Source organism: Xenopus laevis, chromosome 6L (genome assembly GCF_017654675.1).
Source record: "Xenopus laevis strain J_2021 chromosome 6L, Xenopus_laevis_v10.1, whole genome shotgun sequence".
NCBI classification, from domain to species: domain Eukaryota; kingdom Metazoa; phylum Chordata; class Amphibia; order Anura; family Pipidae; genus Xenopus; species Xenopus laevis.
Genome location: NC_054381.1, coordinates 119,051,419 through 119,076,248, shown reverse-complemented (window position 1 = coordinate 119,076,248; position 24,830 = coordinate 119,051,419). Strand labels below are relative to the sequence as shown.

General features: G+C 39.1%; 1 protein-coding gene across 2 annotated transcripts in view; it reads left to right on the top strand.

The window, feature by feature from the left end:
* The window catches only part of trappc8.L (trafficking protein particle complex subunit 8 L homeolog), a 57,253-nt gene continuing 32,423 nt past the window's right edge, over positions 1-24,830 (top strand). The window contains exons 1-7 of one of the 2 annotated variants that reach the window (XM_018266377.2): positions 1-407; positions 9,117-9,311; positions 14,111-14,194; positions 16,321-16,410; positions 19,905-20,079; positions 22,548-22,701; positions 23,266-23,356. In XM_018266377.2, coding sequence (XP_018121866.1) covers positions 251-407; positions 9,117-9,311; positions 14,111-14,194; positions 16,321-16,410; positions 19,905-20,079; positions 22,548-22,701; positions 23,266-23,356 — 946 coding nt within the window. In that variant the 5' untranslated portion in view covers positions 1-250. The remainder of the gene's footprint in view (positions 408-9,116; positions 9,312-14,110; positions 14,195-16,320; positions 16,411-19,904; positions 20,080-22,547; positions 22,702-23,265; positions 23,357-24,830) is intronic. The other variant, XM_018266378.2, reaches the window with a different exon arrangement.

The following is a 24,830-nucleotide window of genomic DNA, read 5'->3' as shown; positions in this document are numbered from 1 at the left end:
ATGACAGACGCGGAAGTCACGTGACCACCCCGCACCGGCTGATGGGACCGGGCGGAGTTTGTCAGAGAGGAAGAAGAAGAAGAAGAAACCCTGAGTGAGCAGTTCAAAGCACAGCTCATACATTTCCTATATATTCCGTACAGTCATGCTGCTTTGTGCGCCCGTTGTACGGTGATCCGGAGCTCCAGCGCGTGTTGGTTACGTGAGTGTGACAGGACGAGGGGAACGTTTGCCGGTGCTCGGGCCTGGGATGGCGCAGTGTCTGCTCTCCGTACATGAGTTTCTGCAGGATTCATTCGTTCCTCAGGTGGCCGCACTTTGCAGCGAGGAGGCGGAGAACTTGGCCCGGAAGAATCAACTCTCTTTCTGCGAGCTGGTGCGACCTTTCTGCCGCCTGAGTTCGGAGGGTGAGTGACAGTCACTCGTAGGCCCGTATTCACTCTCCTGATTACTGCTGACAGAAAGCGCCTGCCTCTGTTTAGTAGTGTTTAGTCATTTGTCCAGCAGCTGCAGAGGGTGCTGGCTACTATAGTAGGGCGAGGACTACAAATCCCAGTCAGTCAGGACGGTGGTCACTTGCATGGGATGTATAGTCCTTGTTGTACTACAGTTCCCAGCATCCTATGCACGCACTGCTTTATTGTGTGCAGGGCTGGATAGAGAAGGAATTAGCAGTGGGACACTATCACCAAAAAAACCTTAGACCAGGGGCCCACCAAAAAACAGTAAACCAGGGGCCCACCAAAAAACCTTAGACCAGGAGCCCACCAAAAAACCTTAGACCAGGGGCCCACCAAAAAACCTTTGTCCAGGGGCCCACCAAAAAACCTTTGTCCAGGGGCCCACCAAAAAACCTTTGTCCAGGGGCCCACCAAAAAACCTTTGTCCAGGGGCCCACCAAAAAACCTTTGTCCAGGGGCCCACCAAAAAACCTTTGTCCAGGGGCCCACCAAAAAACCTTAGTCCAGGGGCCCACCAAAAAACCTTAGTCCAGGGGCCCACCAAAAAACCTTAGACCAGGGGCCCATCAAAAAACCTTAGACCAGGGGCCCATCAAAAAACCTTAGACCAGGGGCCCACCAAAAAACCTTAGTCCAGGGGCCCACCAAAAAACCTTAGACCAGGGGCCCATCAAAAAACCTTAGACCAGGGGCCCACCAAAAAACCTTAGACCAGGGGCCCACCAAAAAACCTTAGTCCAGGGGCCCACCAAAAAACCTTTGTCCAGGGGCCCACCAAAAAACCTTTGTCCAGGGGCCCACCAAAAAAACCTTTGTCCAGGGGCCCACCAAAAAACCTTTGTCCAGGGGCCCACCAAAAAACCTTTGTCCAGGGGCCCACCAAAAAACCTTTGTCCAGGGGCCCACCAAAAAACCTTTGTCCAGGGGCCCACCAAAAAACCTTTGTCCAGGGGCCCACCAAAAAACCTTTGTCCAGGGGCCCACCAAAAACCTTTGTCCAGGGGCCCACCAAAAAACCTTTGTCCAGGGCCCACCAAAAAACCTTTGTCCAGGGGCCCACCAAAAAACCTTTGTCCAGGGGCCCACCAAAAAACCTTTGTCCAGGGGCCCACCAAAAAACCTTTGTCCAGGGGCCCACCAAAAAACCTTTGTCCAGGGCCCACCAAAAAACCTTTGTCCAGGGGCCCACCAAAAAACCTTTGTCCAGGGGCCCACCAAAAAACCTTGTCCAGGGGCCCACCAAAAAACCTTTGTCCAGGGGCCCACCAAAAACCTTTGTCCAGGGGCCCACCAAAAAACCTTTGTCCAGGGGCCCACCAAAAAACCTTTGTCCAGGGGCCCACCAAAAAACCTTAGACCAGGGGCCCACCAAAAAACCTTAGTCCAGGGGCCCACCAAAAAACCTTAGACCAGGGGCCCACCAAAAAACCTTAGACCAGGGGCCCACCAAAAAACCTTAGACCAGGGGCCCACCAAAAAACCTTAGACCAGGGGCCCACCAAAAAACCTTAGTCCAGGGGCCCACCAAAAAACCTTTGTCCAGGGGCCCACCAAAAAACCTTTGTCCAGGGGCCCACCAAAAAACCTTTGTCCAGGGGCCCACCAAAAAACCTTTGTCCAGGGGCCCACCAAAAAACCTTTGTCCAGGGGCCCACCAAAAAACCTTTGTCCAGGGGCCCACCAAAAAACCTTTGTCCAGGGGCCCACCAAAAAACCTTTGTCCAGGGGCCCACCAAAAACCTTTGTCCAGGGGCCCACCAAAAAACCTTTGTCCAGGGGCCCACCAAAAAACCTTTGTCCAGGGGCCCACCAAAAAACCTTTGTCCAGGGGCCCACCAAAAAACCTTTGTCCAGGGGCCCACCAAAAAACCTTTGTCCAGGGGCCCACCAAAAAACCTTTGTCCAGGGGCCCACCAAAAAACCTTTGTCCAGGGGCCCACCAAAAAACCTTTGTCCAGGGGCCCACCAAAAAACCTTTGTCCAGGGGCCCACCAAAAAACCTTTGTCCAGGGGCCCATCAAAAAACCTTAGACCAAGGGCCCACCAAAAAAACCTTAGACCAAGGGCCCACCAAAAAAACCTTTGACCAGGGGCCCACCAAAAAAACCTTAGACCAAGGGCCCACCAAAAAAACCTTTGACCAGGGGCCCACCAAAAAAAACCTTAGACCAAGGGCCCACCAAAAAAACCTTTGACCAGGGGCCCACCAAAAAAAACCTTAGACCAGGGGCCCACCAAAAAAACCTTAGACCAGGGGCCCACCAAAAAAACTTTAGACCAGGGGCCCACCAAAAGTTTTTAGACGAGGGGCCCACTCTCAATACTATTTTCTTCCTCTCCTCACTCAACCTCTTTTCCCCTAGTCTCTTTTCTTTATATACTATAACCTATTATTCCATCTATTAAGCCTCTTTGTTCTCATAGAAATAGGGAATGGCCATGAAATAGGCCAAAAGTTTATTATCATTAGGGTCACTGACTCCTGGGCCCACCGGGACTTTTCCTGGTATCCCAGTGGGCCAGTTTGACACAGCCAGGGGCCGCTCCACTGGAAATAAGTATAATTGTCGCAGAACTCTTTTTTATCTGCAACCCTTACATCCCACTGACAGCCAGGCTTCTGGGAATTGTAGTTTAACAATAGGTTTGGAAATTCTTGAGCATTTTTATACCTTGAAATGAGATCCTCATTGCTCCTGCCCCCTGAATGGAAAGTTTACCTTTTAAGTCAAAGGGGTTGTTCACCTTTAAGTGCACTTTTAGTACAATGTAGAGAGTAAGGGCTAGTCCACACGGGGAGATAGCCCTGCGTTTGCGGTCGCGGCGACAAAGCGCCGCGCCAGTCGCCGCGACCGGCGCAGGCGACAGTTTTGTATGGGCGCCTATGTAAAAACGCCTGTGCTAACCACACGAGGCGATGCGCTTTTCAACAGTCGCCTGAAAAAGCCTGGCGAGGCATTTTCAGGCGACTGTTGAAAAGCGCATCGCCTCGTGTGGTTAGCACAGGCGTTTTTACATAGGCGCCCATACAAAACTGTCGCCTGCGCCGGTCGCGGCGACTGGCGCGGCGCTTTGTCGCCGCGACCGCAAACGCAAGGCTATCTCCCCGTGTGGAATAGCCCTTATAGTCTGGGACAATTTGCAATTGGGATTCCCTTTTAATTATCTGTGATTTTTGAGTTATTTAGCTTTTTATTCAGCAGCTCTCCAGTTTGCAATTTCAGCAAGCTGGTTTGCGAATTACCTTACCTGATTTAAATAAGAGACCAGACTATGAATAGGAGAGGGTCTGAATATAAAGATGAGTAATAAAAAGTAGCAATAACAATACATTTGTAGCCTTACAGAGCATTTTTTTTAGATGGGGTCACTGACCTCCATTTGGAAGCTTGAAAGAGTCGGAAGAAGAAGTAAAAAAACTATAAAAAATAAATAAAGAAGACCAATTGATAAGTTTCTGAGTATTAATCATTCTATAACATACTAACAGTGAACCACTCCTTTAACTTTTGTTATGTTCTAGAATTCTTTGTCATTGTTTTTAACTTCTGCCTCTTTTCAGCTTTCAGATGGGGGTCACTGGCCCCTACAGTCCATTATTTCTCTGCAAGACTTCAATTTTAGTATTATAGTTACTGTTCTATTCAAGCCCTCTCCTATTTATTTTTATAGTCGTATTCCAACTGCTGTTTGGTTGCTAGGATGATTTGGCAACTAGATAGCTGATGAAATTCTAAACCGGAGAGCTGCTAAACAAAAATGTAAATAATTAAAAAACAGAATAAAATAAAGACCAGTTGCAAATTGCCTCAGAATATCACTGTGTACGGTACTATCTGCAGCCCTAGTTGTGTTTTTTTTGTAAATGGGAACTATAATGTCATTCGGAACATTTATTAAGAGACACTCAACACTTATTTGATGTGTAACTTAACCCAGCAGAAAAGTTTTTTTGCCACAGGTTTCTGACACAATGTTGCAGAGCTATGCTAGTTGTTGATGGTTGTACAGTGGTGCAGTTGAAATGACCATCTATTAAAGTGATTTTTATACAATGGAGCACTGTATTCAAATATAGTTATTTTCTCCTAGTTTAAAATTATTGGAGCCCAATTACGTAATTGTAGTTGTGTTACCATGGTGGATTGATACCACTGAATCTTCAGCATCATGCATGTGGCTAGTGATGTTGGGCAAGGTAGTAGGATACATTAAAAAAAGTAATTTTGTCTGTTATTGATTGAGGCTGTGTATGCTGTATATCTCAAAATCTGTGTGAATTTTTTTGTCCACATTCACATAGATTTTGAGATATACAGCATACACAGCATCAACCAATAATAGACAAAATGACTTGTGTGCTTTAAGGGTGATTTGTTTTATGTTTCTCTGTTGATAAGGCTCTTGTACTATTTCCCACTGTAAACAACACTGTGGCCTCTCATGATTGTTTTCTCTGTGCAGAACTGTATTTTCAATTCCAGCTGATTCAGCACAATGCAATGTAAGCAGTGCAGGCGGTTGAGAGGTCTCAATATTAGTGCTGTGCATATAACAATACAACTACAGGATTGGCTGTAGCAGCTAAACACCAGCTTGAACTGAGTTAAGTTTACTAACATTGAACTGTGAACGAGTGGAAGAGGGTTCTTTGCAATTATATATCCCCCATATAGAAGTTTGATGGACAAGATTGAGCATGGTGTTCTGTTTTTTTTTTTTTTTGAGGTGCTATAATGGTCTGGGGTTGTTTGTCATTGTTTGGGCTAGAAACAGTGGTTCATGCGAATGTTAAGTTTAACACTACTTTGTACAAGGTCATTCTGTACAGTTACATGCTTTTTGTGCTTTATGGCAGTAGTTTTGAGAAGGTCCTTTGTTGATTCAGCACATAATGCTACAATATCCAAAGTGAAAGTCCTTTAGAAGGGGTTTCCTGAGATGGCAGTGGCAGTAATTGATTGGCCAACACATAGTCCTGCCGTCAACCCAAAAGAACCTGTGTGATGAACATTGACTGATCGTCCAACACCATGGAGGAACTACTTCATACTAATACCATAGCTTGTCAATGAGATTCGGGAATTCTCTGCTACCAACCTGTATCTTGGGTCTTATTCAAGTCCTAATTCACTAGATTGCACATTCTTAAACATGGCTTTCTGATCATCTTGTATTTTCTCTATTTTCCACTTTGTCTTATCCCTGTGAAGATCTACATAGTAACATAGTAAGTTAAGTTGAAAAAAGACACACATCCATATTTTTTTTTAACCGGCCTAACTGCCAGTTGATCCAGAGGAATCTGAAGCCTCTCCAATTTGCCTCAGAGGGGGTGAAAAATTCCTTCCTGACTCCAAAATGGCAGTCGGACTATTCCCTGGATCAACTTGTGCTATGAGCTATCTTCCATAACCCTGTATTCCCTCACTTGCTAAAAAGCCACCCAACCCCTTTTTAAAGCTGTATCAGCCAATACAACTGATTCAGGGAGAGAATTCCACTTCTTCACAGCTCTTACTGTAAAAGAAAAAACCCTTCCGAATATTTAGACAGAACTTCTTTTCTTCTAATCGGAATGGATGACCTTGTGTCAGCTGGCTACTGGTAAATAAAGCATTAGAGAGATTATTATATGATCCCCTTATATATTTATACATAGTTATCATATGACACCTTAAGCGCCTCTTCACCAGCGTGAACATCCCCAACTTGGCCAGTCTTTCCTCATAGCTAAGATATTCCATATCTTTTACCAGCTTAGTTGCCCTTCTCTGTATCCTCCCTAATGCAATAATGTCCTGTTTGAGTGATGGAGACCAAAACTCTATGGCATATTCTAGATGGGACCTTACCAGTGCTCTATACAGTGGAAGAATGACCCCTCCTCCCGTGAATCTATGCCCCTTTTAATATAGCTCAAGGCCTTATTTGCCCTTGATGCTGCTGACTGGCATTGCTTGCTATAGCCAAGTTTATTATCTACAAGGACTCCAAGGTCCTTTTCCATAATGGATTTGCCTAGTGCAGTCCCATTAAGGTTATACGTGACTTGGATATGTTTACATCCCAGGTGCATGACTTTACATTTATCAACTTTGAATCTCATTTACCACTTAGCTGCCCAGATTGCCAGTTTGTCAAGATCCTGTTGCAAGGATGCCGCATCCTGGATGGAATTAATTGGGCTGGATAGTTTTGTGTCATCTTTAAACACTGATACATTACTTACAATACCCTCCCCATAGTCATTAATGAACAAGTTAAATAAAATTGGACCCAATACCGAGCCCTGAGGGATCCCACTAAGAACTTTACTCCAAGTAGTGAATGTACCATTAACAACCACCTTCTGTACCCAATCCTGTAGCCAGTTTCCTATCCATGTGCAAACAACTTCATTAAGCCCAACAGACCTCAATTTAGGGCACAGTATCAAACGCTTTGGCAAAATCCAAATAGATCATATCTACTGCCCTCCCACTATCAGAGCCTTTTGTCATAGTGAATTACTAAATGCATTGTCAATAATTGGGTTGTAGAACCTCTGTCGTGGCAAACACTATACTCTAAGATCATTTCCTCATTCCTGATTCTTTGGGGCTTTAGGTGGATTCCTATTTTTACCAAGTGTAGTATTGAGTACTCTAAAAAGGGTCACTCTTTTGATAAAGGAGAATGGGGGGTGTACTAAATAGAGTTTGTGAGTCATGTATAATCTCCATCTCCTGGAGTAGGTAGCTGGGGGTTGGCTCCCATTCTCTGTTGGCCTGCACCTCCCCTTTTGTAGGACTTGAAGGTGCATTCTAGGGATGCACCGAATCCAGGATTGGGCCTTTTTCAGCAGGATTCGGCCGAATCCTTCTGCCCTACCGAACCAAATCCTATTTTGCATATGCAAATTAGGGGTGGGGAGGGAAATCGCGTGACTTGTCACAAAACAAGGAAGTAAAAAATGTTTCCCCCTTCCCGCCCCTAATTTGCATATGCAAATTAGGATTCAGATTTGGTTCAGCATTTGGGCGAAGGATTCGGGGGTTCGGCCAAATCCAAAATAGTGGATTTGGTGCAACCCTAGTGCATTCAAAACCTTCTATGCCAGGCATAATAAAAATAGGGTGATCACAAGGGTTAAAGAGTATTCTTTTTTGTTTAATATTTGTGAGAGATAACTCATGAAGTCTGCAGATAAGTTTGTGACCATAGTATGTATATTTGTGTGTTTGTGCATACATAAGGCTTATTCTATTCACGGATAATAGTAGCTGCTGCATGTGTGTTGATATTTTGTACGGTAAGTAAGTCTGTTGGCACCATAAAAATCAGAGAAACCTATTTCTGGGCAAAAGTAGAAGCTACTAATATCAATGCATAAAATTCCATTTTAGTTTTACTTGCATTATGGCATTAAAAGAGGCCTTAGAAGCCTTATAAGCTTGCAGTGGCAATGTTCCACTTTAGTTAGATGTTTTGGGTCTTCCTTTACATTATCTTTATACATGTCTTATTTCCCATTCCAAATTTCTCTCTTGTATCTTTCTGTATGGTTTTAATAGATGGTTTACGAGAATGGTAAATGGTCAATGGTCTTTTCATGTGTTTTTCGTATTCCAGGTTGTCATGCCCACCCTTTATTTTAGCAGTGTGTTGAATTGGTGTGCTGCCAGTATTCAAGTAATGCACTCTGCACTGTAATATGCATAGGCTTTGTATGTTTTTTTTTTAACTTTAATATTGTATACTGTGTGACTGCTCTGAGGTATAGGTTTCACTGCACTAAATGCAATGCTGCAGTTATGTGGAAAAAGTCTGTACAATGTGATGGCTCTTGTTTGTCAAAGGAGAATCTTTGGAATTCCAGCAGTTGTGCATATTGTCATCTATAAGATAAACAAAAAAACAATGAATACTTAGACTTTTTGGCACGTGGTGGATTCTCAGCTGGCAGACACATCAGTACTCACCAGATACTTGCTTCTGTTCTTCACTTTGCTTGCACCTGCCTGTCAATTGAGTGGATTTTGGCTTAAAGGGGTTGTTCACTTTTGAGTAACTTTTAGTATGATGTAGAGAGAGTAACTTTTAGTATGATGTAGAGAGTGATATTCTGAAACAATTTGCAGTTGGTTTTCATTAATTATTATTTGTGGTTTTTGAGTTATGCTTTTCAGTCTGCCGTTTCAGCAATCTAGTTGGCAGGGTCCATATTACCCTATTAACCATGCATTTATTTGAGTAATAGACTGGTATATGAAAAGGAGAGGGTCTGAATAGAAAGAGGAGCAATAAAAAGTAGCAATAACCATAAATGTTGTAGCCTTACAGAGCATTTGGTTTTTATCTGGGGTCAGTGACCCCCATTTGAATGCTGGCAAGAGTCAAGAGAGAAGAAGGCAAATCGTTGAAAAACTATACAAAATATATAATGAAGACCAATTGAAAAGTTGCTTAGAATTGGCCATTCCATTTTCAGGCAAATCTGCCCTTTTTGCCAGGTGACAGATGGAGAGACCACTTGCAGTATTGGATGGGCGAGCAGAGAATCCGCCATGTGTACCACTAGCCTTATATACAGTATAATGATACACTTTAACTAGACAAGTAATTTATTTGAAATTCGAATTGTTTGTTGATACTGATGTCTTTGTCTTTTAGTTCATATGAGAGATCCCAGCAACCAGCTCCATGTGATAAAGAACCTAAAGATTGCAGTCAACAACATTGTTACTCAGTCGCCCCAGCAAGCAGCAATCAGGAACATTTTAAATGATGTTGTCTCAGCTAGCCAGCCTGCAGAGGGTTTAGCACCGAATGTCATTACTGCTGGAGATTATGACCTGAACATAAGTGGTATGTATATTTTTGCTAATTAAAGTACACATTTTCATTCTCACTAAAAACTAAAGTCTGGTTATTTGTAGTTCTAACATCATTTTTTGCATAATGAATTGTGCTCTCACTCCTGCAGCCAGTCGGGTACCCGCAGTGACTGGTGACTGTCTAACAAACTGGATTTTTTACTTTTCTTTGTCCTTTAGATGGGTTAGTAGGCTGGATCAATACTAATACTACTAATACTTTGTTGGATAAAGTATGTTGGACTGCTCCATTATTACTCTGTAGGATATGTTCATCAAATTAGAACTGGTTGATCTGCACATAGGAAAGCAATATGCAGCAAACGGTATTCTGTCTGCAATGTATGTGCATTTTACATGATCATGATCATGCATTTACATACCTGCTTTATAAGGTTTTTATTTGTAAACTAATGAGGGGTAGGGCATTGGATGAATGATTTCCCTATTACTGAATGCTGTATGATGATCATATAATTTCTGTTATTTGTTTAGGCGTTCTGACTAGTTTATGATCCCTTATTTTAAGGGTTTTTCTATTTTGACTGTACTCATCTGCCTTGGCAGCAGCTAACAATGTAGCCTATTGGAGCTTTGGAATGTAGACAAAATAGTGAATTAACAGCCAGCAGCTAAAATTGTATGTAAGAAGCAAGGGACATTTTATATGCCCATCTTGATTTTTATGTCGGTTACTCATAGTCAAAAACAGTACCGCCCCCAAAAATGCAGAAAATACCACACATATGCTGACCAGATAATTAGGGTGTGCATGTTTCTAACATGGCTAATTCTTTTTGTGTTAGAGAGGGCGTTAGAAAGGGCGTTAGAGAGGCTGGACTGAGTGTTTGATTGTATTGGTGTGTGTTCCTGCTGAGCATGTCATTGCAATAAGTAGTAGCAACTGAACAGTGCAGTGGAGATTTAGGGTTTACAACAAATCTATTGGTGTGTGCATGGGTGAGTTTATATGCATGGCCTGGTTTGTGTTAAACTAATTTATTATTAACCCATGTTTATTTTTTATTGCATCCATATGGACTTGGTAAGTGTACTTAGGTCATGCAAAGGATGAATCAGAGCATCCGCTACATTTCACTCCTGCACAGGGAACTTTCCTCTTCTGCAGTTTGTTTATATGCAGGTTATCTTGAAAGGAGCATATAGGAAGGAACCACTCTGATCCTGTGGAATGTACTTTTCATCTGATATTGTATCAACATTAAGTAACCCCAGAGTTGCTGCAACTTCTCCTCTTCTATGCAGTTTTAGATCATTTACATGCCAAGCAGTGTTTAGATTGTTATTTTATTCCTTGATATCATATTACTTGTTTTTTTTTTATAATGTACTGTCTTGATTTACCCAACAGGCAACCAGTTTTATTACACTATTACACTTTAATGAACTCTGTTAAAATAGTTAGTTTTAACTAAACAAGAAATAAATCTCTTGGTGGCAAATATATATATTCTCTGGCTTTTATTGTGCATCCACACAACATGTTTCAGGCTCACAGGCCCTTTTTCAAGTGTGCTTGAAATAGGGCCTGTGAGCCCAAAACCTGTCATGTGGATACAGAATAAAAGCTTAATTGAAGTTATCCTGCTGTTGTGAGTGCTTCCCAAATCTACACTATAGTCATACTACAAAGGATGTCAGTGACGGGGCATCCAAGGAACCAGCACTAAAACTACCATATACTAAAACTGTGTAACTCTACTTCATGGATATATTCTCTGGCTGTCTGCCTGTCTCACTCTCTCCCTTCTCTGTATAGGGGGAAAAGAAAGAAGCCTAAGTAGCTTGGAAATCATTTATTATTAAATATGTTAATTATTTTTTTCTTATATGATTTTATCAAAAGTTTATTCAGTATTTTTTCATACTATGCTTTGAAGGACCTGTTTTTTTTTTTGTTTTTTTTATATAAAATCTGCATTTGTTAAATACATGTTGCTTTATTATGTAAGAATCAATCTTTCTGCTTTCCTTAGCTGTTTATCATGTGCATTGGTATCTCCATTATCTTCAGGTTTATAACTGACTCTATAGCTTTCATCAGTGGGTGATAAAACTCCAGATAATACCCGTTTCTCCACATTCATTTGAATAGGAAGGAGGCGTTTTTGCATGATTATTGGGGATCAGATAACATACTAAATGATAAAGGAAACTAAAAGGAAACTATTCGAAATGGCATTTCTTTATTTCTGAGGTTTCCGAATAATGGATCCCCTACCTCTACATACAGTAAACCTTTTCAGAACATAACATCACCTGTGTAATCTAATAATGCTATAAGAATATTGACATTAAAATCTATTAACAGCTAGTCCACTTTCATGTAGAAGGAGAGTTGCATATACCTCAGGACTTGTGAGGGACGAATTTGACCCATTTCGCTAGAAATTCGCAAAACGGCGAAAATTCGCCAAAATGAATTGGTCTATGGACGACAATTTTTTTTATGCACGACCAATCGTGCAGCAAATTTTCGATGTGCGACAATTTTTTTCACCCGTTAGAGTCTGAGCGTCCTTTTCGAGGCAAAATTTCATCACTATTCAGGACCATACTGGTGCCCCAAGCAGTAATATTTAAGCATGGTGCTTCACATTTCATAAGGACCTCTGCTCTAGAAAACCCAGGTCATACTCTTTATGGATGATCTCGCAACAGGGTCTCTATTGTTTTTTTTTAATTTTTTCTTGTATATTGCTGAAATCTACGACAGATCATTCAGTGGGTGATGCCTCTGTCAGTTAATACTTTATGCAAGTAATGGATACATTTGTGACGATCTCTTGTTCCTTTGTATATGTTTTGGTCAGTGTATTGAGCCTTCCCACTATTTTATTGAACAGGCAATTGGTTTGAATAGTGCTACATTTTGAACTATGTATTCTGGAGATGAACTGTTTTCACAGTTGCCATATTTTTCTCCCTTACACAATTTTAACCGAAAATGTTTCTTGGTTAGTTTGCTGCATCTCGTACGTTTATCATACCTCTACCCAGAGACGGCAGCCCCCTGCACCTTGAGATACACCATAGTCATCCTCATCTCATCACAGCTTCTGTCCCCTCTGGCCTTGTACTGTTTCCAGTATGGAAGTCCCTCTCCTTTCCATAGCAAGCAGTGCACAGAGTCTACTTCACCTGTCGTAATACAGGGAGGCATTTGGAAAATGGTTCCTATGTAAAAAAAAAAAAAAAAAAAAAAAAATATATATATATATATATATATATATATATATATATATTTTTTATTTTTTTTTGTTTTAAATTAATTAATTTCTTTTTGGAAGTTCAAATATTATTTGTGCTCCATTTTTACATGAACCGACTTAATGAGCTTCTGGCAAAAGTATCTTCTTCCTTAAAAAAGGTGTGGGGGTTTCCTATTTAACCCCGCATAGGCTGCACAGAATCACGCCTACTATACAGGACATGTGCCTGAAATGTAACCAGGCCCCTGCTATATTCATCTACATCACACATTACGGATTTATTCAATACACGGTTTCAAATTAAAAATAATGTTGCTTTATTAGTTCCATTAAAATTTGTTAGCTTTGGTACAGTGCATGACAATCACCACTGACGCGTTTCATGCCCTATGGCACTTACTCAGACACTCATACTCATACATATGGTCTGGTCATGTCCTCAGATACCAATATTCTGGAGAGTGGTAATAGAAGAATGCTCTGATATTTCTTCCATTCAGATACAAGTAGAACCCCTACCAATTCTTCTTAATCAAGTAAAACTTTGTACTCTCGACACATACTTATTGCTCTCTTATTTTAGTACATTCGTGTATCTCTGAACTCCAAACTCCAAAAATCTTCAATTTCAAAAGTTATAGAGAACTAGACTAGAGGTTTTCAGTTCTTTAATTTAAAGTTCCTTTTTGCTGGAAACTTTGTGGTCCACTCGTGAAAACACAGCTATCACTTTATGGTAATTCGGCTTTAACCGTTGCCTTGCTGTAGTTCCAGTACTATCTGCTGTGTAGCCAGTCCCCACACCTTGTCTCAATCGCTTCTCCTTGTAGACTGTAAGCTTATTTGGGCAGGAACCTCTCCACCTTTTGTATGTAATTTTGTATGTTCAATGTGTGTACCCATTTACTGTACAATGCTACAGAATATGTTGGCACGCTGTAAATATGTGTTAATAATAATAACAACCCGAATAACATTTGTAATTTGTAGGGATGCACCGAATCCACTATTTTGGATTTGGCCGAACCCCCAAATCCTTTGCGAAAGATTCGGCCGAATCCTATTTTGCATATGCAAATTAGGGGTGGGAAGGGGAAAACATTTTTACTTCCTTGTTTTGTGACAAAAAGTCACGCAATTTCCCTCCCCACCCCAAATATGCCTATGCAAATTATGATTCTGATTCGGTGTGGCCTGGCAGAAGGATTCGGCTGAATCCGAATCCTGCTGAAAAAGGCTGAATCCTGGCCGAATCCCGAACCAAATCCTGAGTTCGGTGCATCCCTAGTAATTTGTAGAGGGTCAAGCACAATGTATTGTCATTTTGTCCCCCTTTTCACCACTATTTCTTTTTTTGTGACTCATCTGTATTTCACTGACACTTCTATATCTGCAAAAGGGCAATGATGCCTAGCGTGTTATTCTGCAGTTATTTTTACATTTTTTATATTCTGGAGGGATCCTGACAACAGAGCTGTGATTTTCAGAAAGTTTTTTCTTTGTTTTGTGCATTTGTGGTAAAGTTTTAGTTAAATAATAACATGTTTTCCTCTATCAGATCGTTCATTTAAAGCTAGTGTTCCTTGGTACAATAATTGGAAAGACACATTGATGGAACTCAACATGTCCAAGTTTTATTCAGGTATCATTGCAGTTAGGGGTGCAGAGCTGTATTGCCCCTCTCCATCTTTCATCCGTCTAACAAATCCTGTTTTACTCACCATTGTATTTAGATTGTCAAATTCCCCTTTAATTCAGTTGTGTAATTTCCTCAACTAGCAGCTGCTGGTGGTGGTTATCTGTGATCTGATCCCCTCCTTCCCCAAATATTGTAACTAATATTTACTTTCTGGGGGGAAAAGTCTGCTGGCTTATGAGCATTCCTTTTAATATTTACTTTATTGGTAAAAAAAAAAAAAAAAGCCAAAATAATGAATACTAGAGGCAACAAGTAAAACAAGTCGTTATGACTCCACCCCCCCATAAAGTAATGCTTAGCAACACTGTCAGACCAAAGAGATCTTGTGGAATATGGAAGAGACTGCAGTGTTTCTAAGTCAACTAAATAGATGCAATTCAGTTTAATCAACTCATGACACTTCAATTTTTGAAATTGCTGAAATCCTTGAAATGCATATATATTCTTAATTTTTTTACTTAAACTATACTCTTTGCTCTACCTTTAGTTATTACTATTTTTGTTTAATGATACAACAAGTTGTCATACTATATTCTTTATAACATGAACATTTCTGAATTTTAGTCTGTTTGCTCATACAGGTATGGGATCTGTTCTCCGGAAACCCGTTATCCATAAAAATCCGAATTATGGAAAGGTCATTTCCCATAGACTCCATTTTATCCAAATAATCCAGATTTTTAAAAATGATTTCCTTTTTCTCTGTAAAAATAAAACCGTACCTTGTACTTGATCCCACCTAAAATATAATTAATCCTTACTGGAAGCAAAACCAGCTTTTTGGGTTTATTTAATGTTTACATGATTTTCTAGTAGATTTAAGGTATGAATATCCAAATTACTGAAAGATCCAATATCCAGAAAACCCCAGGTCATGAGTATTCTGGATAATAGGTCCAATACCTGTGTATATTGTTTCTGTTTATTTAGCAGGTGTTGTAGTTTTAATGGAGAAACAGCATTGCTTATGTTAAAGGGTTATTGGACTTTTAGCACAATGTAGACAGTAATACTCTAAGGCAATTTGCAGTTGGTCTCCATTTTAACTATTTTGTGGTTTCCATATAATTTTTTTTTATTGTGCAGTTCTCAGGCTTAGAATAATAGCTGCTATCTGCTTGCTATGGCTGAATTAACCTAGCAACTAGGCAGCAGTTTGGACACAAGAAAGGCTCGACTAGATATATAAGCAATAGTAATAAAATTGAAGCCTCACTAGCAATTCCCTGACAATTGGACTTTTCTAGTTGTAGACCAGAAACATACAGAATGAAAAGGCTAATCATTTGGAAAAACAAACCAAAAGAAAGCCAGATAAAAACTTGCTCAGGACATTTATATGTACTCAATATAAAATGTTACTACCCCTTTAATATAGTACAGTCCTCTCTCATATTTGTGTATGTACAAGTGGAGGCTTTAACTTCATGCAGAGTTATTTAAAGGGCTACTATTCCATAAAAAAAAATATTTTATTGTTATTAGACTTAATTTTGTTTTGTATTTCTCTGAATTGTATGTATACAGTAGGTATATTTTTCCAAGCTGACCACGTGCCCCTTCCCACTAAAGCAAGCTCCCTAGTATTGATATTCTAACACTTGGAGAAATATGGGGTATGATAAGGAGACTTGTGGACTGCAAACCTGACACAACAGATAGGACAGAGAAGTCTAAGTGATTAACATCATATAAGCTAGCTGGAAACAAATAAAACAAAGAATTATAGTATAGAGTACATTCACCTACGGATGAACGCAAAATATAAGATAAAGACAGAGGTTGCCCTTTAACAACTTTATAAACCATTACTTTTACTAATTGTAACATTTGCTATTTGTAAATTTCAGGTCTAAATATTTTAATAGGTCTGCGGTGTAAACACATTAATGCTGTAGATTCTGTAGAACGTCGATACCTGTACTAAAAAGTGGCAGATTCTTGTAGCAGGGATCTGCTTTCTTTAATACTCCATATAATAGTGAATTGTAGTAGCAATTTGATTTGTGTGCATCTTGTGGTTTAAATGTGCTAATTATAATAATTTTATTTTTTAACATGCCTTACAGCAACTACAGCTTGGTTTGAATCTTACCGGGAAACTTTTTTTCAGTGCACGCCAGCTTCTGACCATGAGTTCTTAAACCACTACTTGGCCTGTATCCTTTATAAAACAATAAGGGGGTTTATTTCTCAAAGTCCGAATTAAATTTATCTCAATATTTTCTGCTACAAACTCTGATGAAATCCGCTCAGGTTTTTTACACTTATTTATTATTATATTTTCCTGAAAATTAGCTTTGCGGGAAAAAAATCAGATTTTCACGATTTTTTTCCCCCCCTGAAAACTTCGGGGTACTACAGAGGCATTTTATTGCCAATAGATTAGCTGCAATAGTGCAAGCTAGAATGCTATATTTATTCTGTAGAATGTTTTACCATACCTGAGTAAAAAACTCTACACGCTCTCTGTTCGTTTAGGATAGCAGCTGCAGTATTAGCTTGGTGTGACATCACTTCCTGCCTGAGTCTCTCCCTGCTCACTTAAAGCTCTGGGCTCAAATTACAGCAGAGAAGGGAGGGGGGCTGGAAGAAGAGCAAACTGAGCATGCTCACGCCCGGGGCAAGGAGGTTTAAGCTGAAAACAGGAAGTCTGATACAGAAGCCCATGTGTACACAATAGAAGGAAAGAAATGCAGTGTTTCTTTTGACAGAGGACTCAGAGCAGCATTACTTTGAGGGTTTACTGGTATATTTAGGTGGACCTTTCTGATAAGGCTTACTTAGTTTTACCCTTTCCTTCTCCTTTAATAGTGCTGCTCCAACAGACTTCTGCACTGAAATCCAATTCTCAAAAGAGCCAACAGATTTTTTTTATTTTATTTTATTTTTTTATTCAATTTTTAAATCTGACATGGGGCTAGATATATTGTCAGTTTCCCAGCTGCCCCAAGTCATGTCCGATTTCAAAATTGAATATAAAAAATGTGTTTGCTCTTTTGAAAAATGGATTCCACTGCAGAATTCTGCTGGAGCAGCACTATTAACTGATGCGTTTTGAAAAAAAACATGTTTTCCCATGACAGTATCCCTTAAACGAATTATGAAGCATGATGCGCTGGTTTCTATGCTGCTTAACTTTTTTTTTTGTTGTTGAGAATTTTCTGTTGTATGTATGGTGTATACTGTCTCTACTGTATACTAAGAGCAGTCCCAGAGCATGAAATGAATAATATGGGATAATACTGGTGGCATCTCTGGAGGCACAGATCTTTATTGCTAAAGGGCTTTTAAGCGGCCACTGGGCTGGCACAGAAGCCCAAAACATATGTTGTAACATGTGAAGACTGCTTTTTTTTTTTAAGCTTTAATGAATTCTGCTTCAATCAATCTAAAGGAATCTCTTAGAGGTCATATGTTGGTCATATGTGAATCTAATTCAGCTGTCCATTGTTCCAACTTTCCTGCTGACTTTAAGCAGAAACCTGTGCAGACTGCGTTCAGTTTTTCCATATTAAAGGAAAACTTTACCCGCAAAATGAATATTTAAGCAACAGATAGTTAAAGAATCTTATAAATATATATTTAAGTAAATCTTGCCCTTTTGCATCTCTTGCCTTGAACCACCATTTCGTGATGGTCTGTGTGCTGCTTCAGAGATCACCTGACCAGAAATACAACTCTTAAGTGTGGAAGCAAAAGACAGAACTCTGTCTGTTAATTGACTCATGCGACCTAACAAGTATGGTTTGTTGGTATGTTTGTGTGCACCGTGAATCCTACGAACCCAGGGGACGCCCCTTATTTTTTAAAATGGCAATTTTCTATTTAGGTTTACCCAATGGCACATACTACTAAAAAAGTATATTAATATAAAAATGGTTTAGTTACATGAAGCAGGGTTTTACATATGAGCTGTTTTATGCAATATATTTTTATAGAGACCTACATTGTTTGGGGGGTATAGTTTTTCTTTGTGACTCACAGCAGGTGGTTTTATTTTTACAAGATGGGAATGCTGCTATCTTTCTACTTAAAATCTGATCAGCTGCCAGTTTCTTGCTGAGTTGGTACACTTAACTTTTAATAGTAGTACTTGTAGAATTTATAATAAAAAAACCCATATCCATAACTTATACAGCAATTTGGATACTTTGCATTTTCCAATAGAAGGGGAAAACATCTTTATATATTTGTGAACAAATAATTTTCATGTTTGGTTGTCTTGAGCTTTAAAATGCCATGACATTAAAGGGGACCCGTCACCCAAAAAAATTATTCAAAATCCTATTTTATCACATTAGTCAAGCAAAATGAACTTTAATTACACTGTATAAATTATTTGAATCTTGTTTCCTTCAGTCTGGGAATTCATAATTATAACAAGCAGGCAGCAGCTATTTTGTGGACACTGTTATTAAGACAAGTCTTGTATCATCTCAGAATCTTGTTTGTGCACCAGAATGAGGGACCTGATGTCCATCCCCATGTCCTGGTTACACAATTAAATGGTGAAGAGAGAGGGGGAATGTTGGGAGAGCAGTGACATGTAGGAAGTGCTGAATTGAAAGTGAAAGTAATTGTCTGCCCCGCCTCTATGCCCATGGCATAGAGGAGGGGCAGACAATATTTGATTGGCAGCTGAGATTTTTAAATGAGCTTACAGCAGCTATGAATGCTTTAATAAAAAATAGAAATTGGATTTCATGTTTAATTTGAAAAGGACTTTTATTATACAGATTTTTGTGTCTGGGTGACAGGTCCACTTTAAGGGGAAGATTTATCAAGGGTCGAATTGAAAATTCTAAATTTGAATTTTTCGAGTTTTTTTTATGTTCAAAGCTGTCAAATTAGACTAGGGAGTTGTTCAAATTCGATTCAAATTTTTTTAAAAATATTCTCATTCGATTTTTGAAATTTATCATACTCTGGCCCTTTAAAAACTCGAATTTGACTATTTGCTGCCTAAAACCTGCCAAATTGCTGTTTAAGTCAAAGGGAGAGTTCCAAGGATCAATTTGGAGTTGTTTGCAGCCTCCCTCTGAAAAAAACTCGAATCAGGTTTTCAAAATACGAAACAAATTTGATTTGAAATTCGATTCGAGACTTTGGGTCGATTGCATTCATCCGAGTTTAAAGAATTCGTTTTTTTTTTAAATAAATTTCGATTGGTTGAATTTCGAATTTATGGGAGTATGGGAGAGTTTTTAAAAACTCACATAAAGTCGACCTTTGTTAAATGTGTCTCTAATGGTGAACATTTCGGATCTGAACAAAAAAAAATTTGCTGTAAAAATCCAAATCCTGGATTTAGTACATCCCTTTATAATGTATAGGCATATTAGAAGTTACCTTGGAATTTACTTAGCTGTATAGAAGCACCCTGCCTTCAGTCACGCACCTTTTATATAGTAATAGAACCATCTTTTATTGATATAGCACCAGCCCTAAACATTTGTATCTTTAATAAAAAAATTATCCATTTAAATAACGATTTGTCAGCCAGGGTTCCTCACACTGTAGCTGTGAGATGTACGACATGGGATACTATGTCTTCTTGCTAATGTACTATGAAACTGACAAACTGTTATTTCTAGAAAGAAATGTTAATGTTTCATCCCTTTGGTTTATGAACCTGAACAAGCTTTCTCAGGCATGTTGGTAGTTTCCTCACATGAACCGGAGCCTTTGGAACAGTTTCTTAAATTGTCACAAGAGCAACACCGGATTCAGCACAGCACTGATTATTCATATCCAAAATGGTTTACACCCAACACTCTGAAATATTATGTGCTGATGCACGATGTCAGCAGTGGGGACGAGCAAAAGTAAGTAACTATTTTCTTTTCCTTTTTTTTAATTTTTTTTTACCTTTTCTAAATCTTGGTACACTTGATTGAAACTTTAAGGGGGTTATTGACTAAAATCCGAATTTATCTCATAATTTAAATAAAACTCCCATCCCCAATTTTGCCTTATTTATTAATAAAATAACTCGAGTAAATAGGAAAGAGAAAGAAATACAATAAAACCGAGCGAAAACCTGAATAGTAAGTTTTTTTTTTTTTTGGACTCTTTTTTTTTTTTTTCCCCGAATCGTACGATTCCCTGATTAGGATATCTTTTATTGACTTATACATGACCTCGACAGGTCTAAGATGGCAAATTTTGGTATTTTGCACTTGATGAAGGGGCTTGTCCCTGAACGTTTGCTGAGATCTCACCATATATAAAAGAAAAAGCCAAAATATCTTTGCCTATTTTTTGTGTGTAGCTTATTGAAGCTCTTTGCAGCAGAGCTAACACTGAGCACCTCCCAGTGTTATATATAAACCTCTTCTATCTGAACATCTGAAAGATGTTTTGAATTTTGTACCTACATTTTTGGATTTTGGCTTTTTCAGGGTATAATAAATCTCGAAAACGTCAAGGTTTTTTTTCCCCATGAAAAATCTGAGTTCTTTCACCAAAAAGCCCAACCAGATAAATTCGAGGTTTTGTAAATAACCCCCTAAGTGTAAATTATTCCTGACCGTTATCTGTAATATGACATAGTCACACAGTATAGGCTTAGGGTGGCCATTGAACTAACCAGCCTATAACAAGTAAAAACAGAAAAATATAAAAATAATTTCTGTAAGACAAACTTGTACAGCTTATCACCACCATTTCAGATATTCTTTCTGTCTTCACCTAGGTTCATGGTAATTCAGGAGGTAATAAAACATTTTGATTAAACCTGGTGTAGTTAGATTATATGTACATTTTGTGACTATGTGCCCTGTAGCCGGTTTCCTGACTGGCACATGGAAAGTGGTATTGAAATGCCCCTTTGTTATACACCATTTTTATTTTCAAGTATTGGAGCTTTCTGATCTTTTGGCTACAGCCTGCTAGCTTACAAGCACAATAGAGATCATGAAAGTAAAGGCAAAATTGTGGCTGTATATATTTAGTCTATACTGTAAAGATGGTGTTTCCTGATTGGCCCTACATGTAGTCTGATTCAGATCAAGCTGTATATGTAATAAGTGCAGTCTGAGATATAAAACAGCTAGTGACTCACTAGGTATTTTCTCCACACAGTTCAGTGTCAAAATAAAAACTGGGTTAATCGGCTGTGCAAAATAAAACATCTTTCTGATATAGTTGGTTAGCTAAAAATTTAATGTATAAAGGCTGCAGTTACTGGATGTCTAATATTACAGAACAGAACTCTGCTTCCTGCTTTTCAGCTATCTAACTCTGAGTTAGTTAGCGATTTGAAGGGGGGCAACATGGGACATAACTGTTCAGTGACTTTGCAATTGATCATCAGCATTCAGGTCAAATTCAAAAGCAACAGCTATGACCCATGCCCCCCCCCCTTCAAGTCACGGAATGGTTACTGCCTGTTAGCCAATCAGTGAAAACCAGGAGAGCTGAAAAGCAGGAAGTAGTGTTCTGACTATTATGTTAGACATCCAGTCACTCCAGCCTTTATACATTACATTTTTAGCTAATTATATTAAACATTTTTCATTTTGCATAGCCTTTCCATTTACCCAGATTTTATTTTACACTGAACAATTCCTTTAATACAGGAGGAGAAACACACATAAATTGTCCATATTACTAGTGCTTAAGAATCCGTTATTGTTTGGTTAACATTATGCCAACAGCCAAAGTCTGGTAGTCATATGGAAAGTATACATTTTGAAATCAGCACTTTTAAGCAGATTCGGGGGGAAATTAGTCACCCCAGTGACTAAAACGAATCGCTGCGTGTGAAATGCCGCAGTCGATTTTCATTTTAACCGGCAGAGGGCAGGGGGAAGGCAGTTCGGGCAGATTGTCACCCCGAAGAAGAGGCGATTTATCGCTGGTGCGATAAATCTCCCAGAATCTGGACTGACCCTAAAGGGATGTAGTCAAAGTAGTTCAAAGATCATGCAAAGATCATGCTGTCATTACAACCTACCAAAGATGTGATAAATGTTCAGACCATTGCAAATGTAATAGACCCCAGCTGGAAGCAGAGTGAGGGATTTATATAACCAGAGATGCAGCAGTTCAGATCCCTGCAGATGAAATAATATATCCCTCAGGTGTGACAATGGGGAAATATTAGTTTAAGTACAGCCCGTTGCCAATTTTATGATATTTTAGCAGGAGTTTAACTTTAATTAATTACACTCCCCATTATATCCATATTGTGGGGGACAAATGTCAAAGAAAAAGCATCTCTGTCCCATTTATCATTCAACAACCTTATTATATATTTCGCTGCTTGACATATTTTATTGTATCTATAAAGGGCTGATTCAATTTATGAGGAAATGATACAAAGATATGGATCTCAGGGATGCTATTTGTTAAAGATAAACTCTCGAACATCCAACAAAGGAACAGATGAGCAGATTCCTGATCCATGGAGCCAGTATCTGCAGAAGAATTGTATACAGAATCAGGTGTGTTGTGTGGATAATAACAAGTGCAAAGGAAAATCATGTGAATTGTTGCTTCCCCTGCCACCAAGGAGTCCATAGTTTCTTTCTGAATAGGTAAAATGAGTCATTTACAAGCAGGAAAGCAGTGTGCAAAGTGCAAGACATAGGTGCAGTCAGCCATTTTTGTTTTTTTATTTATTTTTTTGCACTGCGTATGCAAAGATGCATTTTAGGTCTCAGTGCTTAGAAACACAGAGACATCTGCCCCTATGAATTCAGAGCTGCCTACATTCAGCAGTGCTGTATTAATAGGGAGCATTCATATGCACAATGTAGGGAGTGACACGTGACTCATCCTCAGCAGGGAAGGTGGAAAGGACAGGTTTTGCCTGCAATGTGGTGCAGAGTGCACCTTTGCCATAAAATGCCCCCAAAATGTTTAATCACAAGTTCTTACCTTTAATGCTGTATTTTTAATCCATATTGCTTTTGTCTTTGCAACCAAAACTTTTGTCTAGCTTGAATTATGTTAATTATGTTTTCCTGGCCTGCAGCAAAGTCAAAAATGCATTATTTTCTTCTTAGGATCCTAATGAAGCTGGTTTGAATAGCAGTGCACCAAATACGAATGCAGAGCATGTGATCTCTGTGGATGGATTGGAGAACTCTGTGAAAGGTTAGCATATGAAATTAGATCTGGGCCTTGCAACACTGGTATGCTGCAAAACATCTATTAATTTAACTCTGAACTCTCCCAAACTATACTCCTGAAATTGAAGCTCTTACCATACGATATTAGGGGCCACTATCATTCTTTATATTTTTCTTTTGTCATCTGAGTTATCACTTAAATTAAAGTAATTTTTTGTGAACCTACTCTATCCTCTGCATCTATTCTGACTTGTTATCCCAGTGCTTCTTTTCACATCATCCTGTAGGTCACCTATAACCCCCTTTGCTAACCACACTGCACAGGATTTTGCTGTTATATTAGGAGTAAACATGCTATAGCTCTCTGAAAAATGAATCTATCTGTATCTACTTAACCTTTTTTTCTTGCTTGCAGTGGTAAGGGGCATGCTCAGAAGTCCATTTATTAATACACAGATGTAGCAAAAATTAGTCCTTTATTGGTCCGTTATTAATTATATAAAAAGTCTGTGCTCACCTGTATGGCTTCTTTCATTAGAAAACCACTATGTATTAGCAGACATCAGCACTGGATAAGAATCTCCAGAAAAGACCATGTGCATGCCCGGTCCTTTGGTCACTGCCTGGCAGCAAATCCATGCTGTACAAGCAAAATGAGTGTATTCTAGGCATATGCAGAATCACAGTTATCTGAGTAAAATCCTAGTGTTTGCCCTTTATTGACCCTAAATGTTCATAATACTCCTCATCATTTCAATGGTCTGCATTCTGCCTGTGCTCTTGTGCTTCTGGCAATTATTACTCAGAAATGCAGCATCTCTTTGCACTGGCAGCAAAACACTGGCAATTGCACCTTTTGATTTTCCAGCTGTTTTTTTCAGCTTAATTGCTTTCCAGTGAAGAGCCTGACTTAAACACATCTGCTAAATGTATGTACTTATTCCAAACCCCAACATCATTCTCATCTCTGTGAAACAGCTTTGTTTCCTCCCAAATCCTGTCTTCATTTGGAAATAAATCTAAAATACATACAGTAAACCCCCAATTTAATGTCTCCAGATGTTGCATATTTCTGGAAGTAGGCAAATTGCACTTTTTCCCCTCGGAATTTATTCCAATTTTACACAGTTCCCTGGAAAATGTAAAGTCTGGGTTCTACTGAAGCTTCAAGTGCATCCTTACCCTTTGCTTTACCATTGGAAGCAGGATACTCTATTCCACCTGATGTTTTGAAATGGCACTGCATACAGTAATATCATACAGTACTCTCTAGCTGGATTGTTCTCAATAAATAAAGGATACTTGTAGGGGAAGATTCTTTAAACCAGTGCTGTCCAACTTCTGTGGTAAGGAGGGCTGGAATTTTTACATACAGTCATGAAAAAGTTTGGGAACCCATTTTAATTCTTTGGAGTTTTGTTTATCATTGGCTGAGCTTTAAAGGGATCCTGTCATCGGAAAACATTGTTTTTTTTTTCAAAATGCATCAGTTAATAGTG